Source organism: Gossypium hirsutum, chromosome A06, assembly GCF_007990345.1.
Source record: "Gossypium hirsutum isolate 1008001.06 chromosome A06, Gossypium_hirsutum_v2.1, whole genome shotgun sequence".
Taxonomy (NCBI): domain Eukaryota; kingdom Viridiplantae; phylum Streptophyta; class Magnoliopsida; order Malvales; family Malvaceae; genus Gossypium; species Gossypium hirsutum.
This window is the reverse complement of record NC_053429.1, coordinates 1,923,482-1,934,934: the sequence shown is the minus strand read 5'-3', so window position 1 is coordinate 1,934,934 and position 11,453 is coordinate 1,923,482. Positions and strand designations below refer to the sequence as shown.

The window sequence follows — 11,453 nt, the reverse complement described above, 5'->3', positions numbered from 1 at the left end:
ATAGAGTTGGTAACTAAAAATAACTTTTCTTTTAGCAAATTAAATTTGTAATACGGTAAATTGGATATGATGCATGTATGGATAAGGTGAAATTTAGCAAAAAAATATTCATCTAAGCTGTCAATTTTCAAGCTCAAAAGATTAGTCAATTTGCGGTGAATTTTTGGATGGAATCTAAACAGTTATGTGTTGAGATGTCTGCATAACGTTTGAAGAGCTATCTCTTAGCTTTGAAACGCACTTTAAATCACTCAATTTCGAGTTTGGGAACTTAAGTTATGACTATTTTAATGAAGACTTCGTGAATAGAATTTTTTGACAAGATTATTATGGGAAATTATGAGGTTTAGACTTTAATTCGAGTTTAAATCATATTAGTTTTAACTTTTAGGCTTAATTTTATTATATGTGAGCCCAATATTGTATATATTAAGTTTTATTATTTTATTATTTACTTATTCTGAATTTTAGGATATTTTTAAGTATTTAAAGTTGTGTAAGAGTTTTAAGTTTCTTAGTTAACAAGAAAATTTAGTTCTACTAAAATTGCTTCTTATTTAGATTGTCGAAACCATTTTCAAATCGAGTTTTGAAAAAATGGGAACTGATTTTAAAAAACGAAAACGGGAGTCGCCACCAATCTTTTTAGGTGTGATTGGATCACCTTTAAAATATTTTATTCTAAAATAATTAGTTTTGGTCCACGAAATAAAAGAACGGGTTCGGGAGTCGATTACGTACGAGGAAGGATTAGCACCCTCGTAACGCCCAAAAAATTGGTACCTAATTGATTATCCAATGTCTTTAATGACGGAAATTTAAAAAAGAAAAAAATTTTAAGATGTAATCCCCTTTAAAATATTTTAACTTTGAAAATTGGGATTCACTCGCGTCAAAGTATTGACATTAAGTTAACCTTTTTTGAAATTCCTATCTCGAAACAGCAAAACGCTATATCCAATAAGTTAGGACATATTGCTTTGAAATTCCAAGATACTGGCTTGCATTTAGAAAACCTTTAAAAAACTTAGAAAGGTGCTTAATTATTCGAATTCAACGAGAAAAGTGGCAACCCAATAAGTTAGGGCACTACTTTCTCGAAATTTCCAAACACCAAGCATCGCCTTATTTGCAAAAAAAAATCTTATCTCGAGGTAATAAGATGTCATATCCAGTGAGTTAGGACACAACACCTCAAATATCAGAGAGTAAGTATTTTATTTAACACTCGTATTATGATTTAAAAGAATATGCCGTTATTTAGGTTAAACGTGAGGAAAAAAAATCGAAATCCAGTAAGTTAGGGCACGATTGTCTCGGATTACCAAATACAAAATATTTACTTCAGTGAAAGAATCACTATCGGGTTGGATAAAACCTAAATTCGTAATGAAACGAGATAATAAAGAATGCATAACAAATAAAAATTGATAACTATAACAGGATAAATATAAACACAAATATGAATACTAACGATAAATACGAAGGTAAAATAAATGGGTCGAATAAATAATAAGAAAGGGAAATAATGAATAAGCTAAATGTTTGAAATTATTTTAAAAAAAAAACTATAAATAGAATAGATGATGAAATAATAATAAAAGTAATGATACGTAAATAAAATAAATATGCTAAAAAAATATATAGTTATCAAATTAGTTAATATAAAATAATAACGTATAAGTAAATACAAAAATAAAGGAAAATATAATAACAATAATAGAAAAATACAACAATAATAATAGTAAAAGATATAATAACCTAATAATATAATAGTAATAGTAACAATATGAAGATAATAGTAAAAATAATATATTAAATAATAGTAATAAAAGTAGTGCTAATAATAATAATAATAATAATAATCTATTAAGTTATAATGAAAATAATGATAATGATGACATATTAGATAATAATAGTAAAATAATAAGTAACAATGATAAATTATAATAATAGTGATGAGAATAACAAGTGATGATAGTAACAGTAACAATAGTAGTAATAATATATTAGTAACACATAATAGAGTAGTAAAAAAAAAATAGTAGTTATAGTAATAATAATATAAACAGTAGCATATATACGTATGAAAAATAATGATAGTAAAATATAATAATAGTAATAATAATAATGGAATGAAGGTAATAATAATATTAAAGTAAAGTAAACAAAAATAATACTATATATCAATATATATATACATATAATGCAAATACACACTACCATATTATTATAATAATAATAATAATAATAATATAGAAATACAAAGAGCAAATAAAAATATTAAATTTAAAAAAACAATACTATATATAAAAGTATATACATACATATATGTACATAAAAATATACACTAATATATAATAATAATAATAATAATAATAATAATAATAATAATAATAATAAAATGCAGAAAGTAAATATGATATAATAGTAATATTAAAATGACGTAATAAAAATAATACTTATATATAGAAATGTACATACGTACATATATAATAAACATACATTAATTAATAGTAAAAACAATAGAAGTGCTAATAATACTAGTATTAGAATGAAATAAGAGATAAATGCAAACATAATAATATAAATAAGGAGGACATAATCGAATCTGAGAGCAATATTTTGGGGCAAATTCGTCATAAATAAAAGAAGAGGGGATTAATTCGCACACGCAAATAACCGGGAAGGACTAAAACGGACAATAGTCCTTTGACCCAAAACGCGCAGCTTTGATTCTATCTCTTATTTTTTACTACGATTGGAGTTAATATAATGAAACCCTTTGAACCTTTTTGATTGCTATTGATATACTGATTTTTTATTCTTGAATCTCAAAAAAAAGAAAAATCCCCTCTTGAATCTCAAAAAAAAATCTCTTCTCTCCAAAATACAATAGATTCCTCTCCCCAATCCCCCCTCCTCCTTGTTACAATGAACATAGGGCTCTTTTATAGCCCAAAATCCAAAGAAAAAAAAATACAAAGAATTTCATTTTCTATTGTTTTTCTTTGTTGTCCTTTTTTTGTCTTCTTTTGCAGGTATGGAGTGGTGGAGAAGTGCTATTTGCACTTATCAATGCAACTAAAGTAGTGAGATTAGGTGATTTAGGGTTTCTTTTTTTTTTTGGGTATTGGGCTAATTGGGCTAGGGTTAGGTATTAGGTTTGGGTTTAGTATTTATTTATTTGGTTTATTGGGCCCCGGGCAAAATTTGGGCCATACATAGATTAATCAGAGTTTCATTATATTTAAGGGTTTTATTTTGATGTAATTAACAAATTTATATGAAGTTCTCTTCATTATTCATTATAGATTATAAAGATATCTTGATTGAGATTTCTTTTTTGTTTATTTTATAAGTAGGTTTTCTTCTTGATTTAAAAGCCGTGGGATTCATTATTCATTATAGATTATAAAGATATCTTGATTGAGATTTCTTTTTTGTTTATTTTATAAGTAGGTTTTCTTCTTGATTTAAAAGCCGTGGGAGAACTCTTCACCCTCCAATTTACTAGGGTGCGACCTTAAGAGATTGGTTAGAGCCATTTGTGGAGCTTGTTGAAAATCATTCTTCAAAAGGTTTCATAGGACATCGATTTTTCATCACCATTAGTTATTTTTATTGAAACTTTCGTTCCATCATCCATCTTATTTTCGTTTTCTTCCATTATTTATCTTTTGATTTGTCAAAGATTATTTCTTGAAAGGTTGGTTAGAGCTATTAATTGAATTTTTTAGGATTTATGTCTCAAAAAGATTCAATTAGATACTTATTAGGATCAAGCCTCAATATGGCATATGAGGTTCAAAAACATTGTGAAGTCCATAGTTTTCACACAATTATGAGATTAAGGTTATATGATTCAAGATTTAAATTAATATTTTCAAATTTGAATCAGTGATTTAACCAGTTCGATTAACTCATCGGATTCTATTAAATAAGTCACTAAAAAATTAAAAAAATATTGATTCAAATAATTTTTTTGTTCGGTCCGTACTGATTTCTGGATCAACTAATCTAATGACTTTCTCTAGGCTGATACCATGATTGGTTCCCGATTAACTTTGGTCCGATTCAAACAATATTAGTTTAAACTTTAAACCTTGCCAAATTAACCAGTTAAGGACAACGAGAATTAACCAATTCTCAATCTTGATCCCCAAGTCCGTCTCCGGTCAAGGTATAATTCTAGGTATCTCATTCAATCTCGTCATCTTCCCCATCTTGCCGTTACTGTGCTTTTTATTCTCTAAGTTTCCTCCATTCTCTTTAAATTCCCCACTGACTTCTACATCAGAATGCACTCGGATTACCAACTCCGACGCTCTCATATAACTCATGTTCTTCTGGCAGATTCATTCAAAGTCTAAACCAAACTTCAAAGCCCAAATATCTTGCATCCAACCCAACTCCATCACCATAAGACGTAAAAGAGAAAATTGTTATGGTTTTTTTATTCAATAATGATTCCAACCCAGATTACAACTTGGGTTCAAAAACATTATGTTTTGAAAATTGTTTATTAGAAATACATATGTTTTGATTTAAAATTAATTCTTAATTGTTGAAATTAAAAAAAGAGTAAACTACAAAAACAGTCACTTTTATTTGCTTCAAATTATATTTTAATCACTTATGTTTAAAATGTTTCATTTTAGTCACCTACATTATCGTTTTGTTTTAAAGTGGTCACTCTACCGTTACCTCCCTAACGACAATTTTATGTGGCAGTCCAAATAAGTTTTAAATGACAACTTGAATGTCATACGTGACAATCCAAATTAAATTTATTTAATCAAAAACTTATTTTCATCTCAGTAACTCGACATTCAAGTTGACATTTAAAACCCATTTGAACTACCACGTAAGACTGACGTTTGGGAGGTAACAAAGTTAACGGTAAAGTGATAACTTTATAACAAAACGATAATGTAAGTGACTAAAATGTAACATTTCAAACATAAGTGATTAAAATGTAATCTGAGACAAACAAAAGTGACTATTTTTTATAGATTAACCCACCAGCGAAATAGCAAATGAACAAATAACGAGAAGGGAAAAAAACAAAACAAAAGTGACTATTTTTTATAGATTAACCCACCAGCGAAATAGCAAATGAACAAATAACGAGAAGGGAAAAAAAACAAACTTTTATAAATTAATTTAATTTCATTCCATAATTCCATAATTTGAACCGAAAATTTCTCACAAATGAGAAATACAAATATACTCTTAAGAGTGAACAGTAGGCCCATTTAGCATTTTATGAATATAGATATAGGCCCAAAATATGGAACATCTAAGTCCTATGTAAAATTACTATGAAATAGATGAGAAAATTTTATATAAAGAAAAAAGATGCTATTTTCATTTCCAAGGCAAGCTGCCATACTAAGGAAAGAAACTTAAAAGGTTGATTACATGCATACATATACATCATATATATACATGCATACATACATGCATGCATGCATTCAAGGGTTTTTATTAGACATACTTGCAGTAAATCTTGAAGTCCCAGGACATGCACAAACTGCAGTGAACCAATTTAGCTTCAAGTATAATAGTTGCTTCCTGTACAATATTATTCATATATTATCTCCAGGTTGGTCTTTTGTTCTTCAAACTGGTAAGAGATATAAGATTGAAACAATGTAAGCCTAAATCATCATGTGCTTTGTCATTTGTTCGTCATAAGTTCGAAAGTTAAAATGCCAGATAACTGAGACTTGAAGCACTAGTTTAAAATGCCAGATAACTGAGACTTGAAGCACTCGCTTACGTGGAAGGCTAAAATTCCAGTTTTAGCACAATTGATTCAGGGAATTACTCTTTAAGAGGTGATATCTAATAAATTTGGAGTTCAAATCATTAGAACCCCTTTCTTCGAGGCTGCAGGTCTCTAGGGGAAAGCAATCGATTGGTTCGATTAAGAAAACACAAAAACAATTTAATCAGCTAACCTCATACTTTAACCAATTGGCTAACTGACTTAAGTCTTAACAGACCTAACCAAATGGACTTAACATTGCTCGGTTCAGTCACTTGAGACGGTTAAACCTTATCAAGGGGTGTGCCTCAGTGAATGTCATGTTAATGCTTTTTTTGCAAAAACTCTCTACTTGAAAAATGCAAAGCAAAAATTTCGGAAAGAAACAGAGGTTGCGAGCATAATAAGTTACCTTGCATTTCAGGCCCAATTGAACGGGTAAAGATAGCTAACCGAGGCATTAGAAAGTAAGGCAGGTGAAGCAATCAGTCAATGAGGTTCCATGGAACGGTATAGCCTTACGGGAGGTCCTTGTAACTTGATGGGACTGATTGGATAACATCGAACTTCTCATTTCTTGGGCTCTCCTCTGAGCTGATCTCAGTTTATTCATTATCTTATCCATTGACGAGGATCTCTTCTTTTCCAGCTTCATCTGAAACACATTGTTATGTCAGAAATGATGACAATAATAAGTTCTCAGGTCATGCTAGATCTGTTTCTTTTTTGCCACAGATTATTGAGTTGGCAATCAACATCGTTGGTTTTTTAGCAGTTTTACCTTAAAAAAGTATATTCTACTTTAGATAAATGGATCCAAAATGATTCAAGACAAGTATCATACGGTTTTTTTACTTTTTCGTTAAATATCTCCTTTCCAATTACTTCAATTGTAAATGGAGAAGTATGCAAGTAAAAAGCAACCTCTAGTTTCCTTATGGCTGCCTCAGCTTTTGCCTTCTGCAGATTCTCCCATGCAGTGATTTTGGCTTCTTCTCTTTCGAATCTGCAAAAGTGAAAGAAAGAAGTCAAAATATGAACATTGATCAAATATGTTCTGTAAGCATTTCAATTTATGTTCTCTGATTTTTGTCGGTCAACTTTTGGCACCTAAAGATGAACATTCCGAAAATTCTTTTCATCTAAATAGGCTATGTGCTCCATTAAAGTAATACGTTGGTTATGGTTAGGCAAAACCATCTTACTTAGAAACGCACTTTGCTGTCTCAGTCACATCCCAGGTTGGTGTACGAGTGTCAGCAGCTTTCTTTCTCCAATCATCAACGATTTGTGAGCTCTTCGCAGTGTTTCCAGCTCTATGCTTCTTTGACCACCTAGTCATGGTGACTCTTTCATCTATCTGTACATCTCTCACTTCTGATTTAGAGGCATGGATGCTTTGCAGTTCCATGATAGGTAGAGGAGATGGGGTGAAGAGAGAGAAAGAAGCCGATTCTTTGGGTGATGAGCAAGTGCTACCCTGTGGGCTCATTTGGGTTGCCATGTCTCTTCTTGAAACCGTACGAGAAATATCAGTGGCTGCATCCTTGACCGTGTCAAGATTTTCATCTGCATCTTTGATGAACGTACAGTAGGCTTAGAAATTATCATAATAGGAGCAACTTATGTCTTAATAGAACGGAGGAATTTTGTATCATAAGGATAGATATGTACCTTGAGAACGCAATGATGGTGGACTTACGACCTCAGAGCATCCATGCACACTAACAGAACGGGCCATGCAAGGCTCAGTTCGAACAGCAAACCCACCACCATGGCTACGAGAATGAGCTACCAAACCATTTGCTGGAATTATACCAGCTGAGAAAGGAGAACCAGCCATGAAATTCCCCATGTTAACCCCGTCAAGGATGTACATCGAAGGCGAGTACAAAGAATTGTAAGCAGCCCCAGGAGGACCAAGTGGACCACTCTTTGATTTCGGTCTTCTTTGAGGATGCATGACAGATTGTTTCACACCACTATCCCCTGGACTAAGAATCCACCTTTCAGCATTTTCCCACTTTGAAGGTAAAGTCCTTCCATTGTTACAAGGCAACACCCCAGCAACATTCCCCTGCCTCTTTACACCATTGTTATGCAATGGTACACGTTCAGAACTCGAACCCTTCTGCATCCCAGCAGTCAAGTTATTGTGTTGATGATAATTGGGAGTCCCGGGACTAGGAAAGGCACCCGATTTCCGTGTTGAAACAGAGCTTTTCTTCATAGTCCCCAACCGTGGAGACGAAGCTGAGACATTATTTAGATCTAATGAAGTGGGTATTCGTGAAGCTTCAGATCTAATCTTCCTATCCTTACAATCTATATAAAAACAATTCAACAAAACAATGAAGCTAGAACTATTTAAGGTAAAAGAAACAATTTCAAGAAAGAAACTAAAAGGGTACCTTTAAGAGCAAGAGAGAATGAGTTTCTTGCTGAATCTATGAGTTGATTTTCGTCCTTTACATGAACTGTATCGTTTTCATCTTTTTCAACTAAAAGTGAAAAGGGGAAAAATAAAGGAGTGAATTTTGAAATACATTTTGTTCTCTTTCGTTGCTTTCAGTTTCAACTTTAAAGAAAAATGGTAATGATAAAAAGGGGAAAAATATTTGCGTGCACCTTTCACTTTCTCTCCTTTTCTGGAGAAACGACTGTGATTAAGGACTGCGTTAGCTTTGTTTGTATTTGGATCTGGTCCACTCAAACTCTCATTTTGATCTCCTCTTTCATGTCCTGCCAAATGCTGCAAACAAATATAGCATTTCAAACACTATTTCTCTCTTTTTTTGCCCCTTTTTTTCAGGAAAAAAGATTAAAAATCAAATCAAATAATGAAGAAAACAACATGCAAATTAATCAACAATGATCGATCACGCAATGCACTCAAGCATTAAACTGAGAAATTGAATTAAAGAAAAAAAAGAATCAACACTATTCCTTTTTTTTTCCTCCTTCTCCCTTAAAAAAAATTAAAAAAACAAATAAAAAAGAGAGAATAAAATAAAATAGCATGCAAATTGATCGACAATGATAGATCACGATGTACATTGTTAGTTACGGTTTCCTCTGCTTATGCATTGCACTTAGAAATTGAAATGAAGAAAAAAAAATCAACACTATTCCTCTTTTTTCATTAAAAAGTAACAAAAAAAAACTTAAATCAGATTTAAAAAGAGAAAAAAAAATTAAAAATAGCATGCAAATTGATAAACAATGATCGATCACGATGTACACTGTTACAGCTTCCTCTACTCATGCATTGCACTGAGAAATTGAAATAAAGAAGCAAAAAAAAAAAACACTATTCCTCTTTTTTCTCCCTTTTCTCTTAAAAATAGCAAAATACTTAAATCAGATTTAAAAAATAGCACGCAAATTAATCAACAATGACCGATCACGATGCACATTGTTAGTTAACAGCTTGCTCTACTTATGCATTGCAATGAAAATTTGAAATAAACAAGAATGGAAAAAAAATAGAATGATAAGTTGAAAATTTTGAAGTTTACTAAAGAGATTTCAGAAGCTAGAGAATCATGGTCGTGAGCATCGGAGGCGAAAGAACAGCGATCGACACTAGCTGAAGCTGAAGAGAAGAGGCTGAAATTGGATTCCGGAGTGAATATAACTGAGTCGGGACTCGCATCCCGAGCTCTATAACTTGATCCAATGGAGCTTTGTTCTTGAAACCCTTGCTCCGCCATTTTTCTTTTCTTCTAAGCTTGCTTCTCTTCTTCTTCTTCAAATGTCGCCTATTGTTAGTCTGCTTATATGATTTATTTATGGATTAATTTGCTCTCAGTGCTTTTGCTTTTTCATTATTTGAAACTTAGTCCTTACTTTTAATTCCGTCTTTAAAATAAAAAAAATAAAAAAAATTGTTCATTTAACCAATTTAAACTCAAGTGGATGTCATGTGAGGAAATAAAATATATTGACTTTCATTCTGATCGTACAGCAGAATTTTACGAGTTAAATAGAAAATCTTCCTCACTGAACTTATTGGTGAAATATCATAAAAACCCCTATATTTTAAAAGATCGGTAAATTAGTTTCAATAGGTTATATCAAGGAGTCAACTGATCTTTTCCGTAAAAAAAAATCTTTCGTTTTTACCTTTAAAAATTAGCTTGACTGGTAGCATAACTAGACAAATTATATATGACATATAACCAGTTTTTAATATTAAAAATTGATGGAATTTTTAACAATTTGACTAATTTGCTTTGTGATCTAATGTTCTAATGTACATAAATTAATTTACTCATTTTTCGAGTAAATAAGACAAAATACAATTCAACTTATAATATAACCATAATACTATCACAATTACTTATTTAACCTTCTTCACATGCAATATTTCCAATATAATCAAATTTTATTTTAAAAGTGTTACATAATTCAATTTAAATGATATTAAATCATGATCTAAACTTCAAATATGTGAAAGAGAACATGCGTTATGGGCGTAATTATTTAGTATTTTTCTTTAATTGTAAGGGTAATATGGACTTTGGGCTTCCTTTTATTGATAAGGAAAAATGGATGGGTGATATTATTATGTATTTATTGTTGTCGTGTTAAAGACAAATTAGTACCAAAAAAAGGGTCCTTCAATAAATAAAATAAGTAAGGGTAAGTGGACCATTTGAGGAGAATTTTGGTAAAACGATTATGAAGGCCTATTTTATCTCCTCTATTAAAAAAATAAAGAAATTAGTTTTTATATGTTAATTTAAAGAGTAAATCAGTCTTTTCTGTTAAAAAACTCCATCCATTTATATGGTTAAGAATAAGTGTGGTTGATGGAATAACCAAGCAGTGATACGTGGTGTGCCCAGCCCAAAGACCTGTTCGAAAGGTGAGAGAGGTTGGGTAAAAATATAAGCTTGAAAAATGAGTTTTGACAAAAAAATTAAGGCCCGTTTAGAAAATGAGTTAGACCTCGGGCAAGCTTTTTTGGCCTGAGATCAATCTAAATTTGCAAAAAAAAAATATTGTTGTTTTACTGTCATTTCACTATTATATTGCTATTATTTGGTTGTTATTGTTTGGATATTGTATAACTCTTATTTTATTGTTAATTTTGCTACTATTTTAAAGACATTTACTTATTAAGTTGCATCTATCTTAGTATTATTTAAATATAAAGATTTTTTTTCTAATTTAGTCTTTATACTTTTATTTCCAGGAATTTATCTCTCAATTTTTTAAATTTTAAAATTCAGATATAATTATTAGCACTGTTAAAAATATTTTGCTAAATTTAGGTTAATTAAATACTATTTTTTTAATTACATTGCAACCAAGTGAATTTTTTTTATTTCAAAATATCATTTTTATTACAATGTCATTTAGTCCCTGTACTTTTAAAATTTTAGAATTTAAGTCCAATTATTAACACTATTACTTTTTTTAAAAAATATATAAAAAGTGCAAGGACTAAATTTTAATTTTTTTAAGAATATAAGTACATTTGGCAGATTTTAACCATAAAAAACTGAGTCATCCTAGTATTTAAGGACAGCTATTATGAAAAGAATATAATGTTTTTTAGTTGGACATAAAATAAAATTGAAGGAATTATGGGGTGGTGGTGATCAAATCAAATCACTTTTAATTTTTCCTTTTTTGACAATTTGGTCCCACCCATAAAATGTGGCGTATTACA

The 11,453-nt window shown here is 30.5% G+C and overlaps 1 protein-coding gene across 16 annotated transcripts; it reads right to left on the bottom strand.

Moving 5' to 3' along the window:
• Window positions 1-5,152: 5,152 nt before the first annotated feature.
• On the bottom strand, window positions 5,153-9,730 carry LOC121230282 (uncharacterized). Of its 16 annotated transcripts, none has more exons than XM_041114819.1 (8): window positions 9,292-9,730; window positions 8,402-8,525; window positions 8,185-8,274; window positions 7,448-8,026; window positions 6,979-7,348; window positions 6,698-6,779; window positions 6,186-6,428; window positions 5,153-5,629 (listed from the first exon to the last, which is right to left on the bottom strand). In XM_041114819.1, exons 1-7 carry the CDS (start codon window positions 9,484-9,486, stop codon window positions 6,234-6,236), a joined length of 1,635 nt encoding a protein of 544 aa, XP_040970753.1. In that variant the 5' UTR covers window positions 9,487-9,730; the 3' UTR covers window positions 5,153-5,629; window positions 6,186-6,233. The 16 variants fall into 16 exon arrangements, with proteins under 16 accessions (XP_040970753.1, XP_040970754.1, XP_040970756.1 ...); XM_041114820.1 differs by having other exon boundaries at window positions 5,153-5,577; XM_041114822.1 differs by having other exon boundaries at window positions 6,979-7,342; window positions 9,292-9,717.
• Between the last annotated feature and the right edge of the window lie 1,723 nt (window positions 9,731-11,453).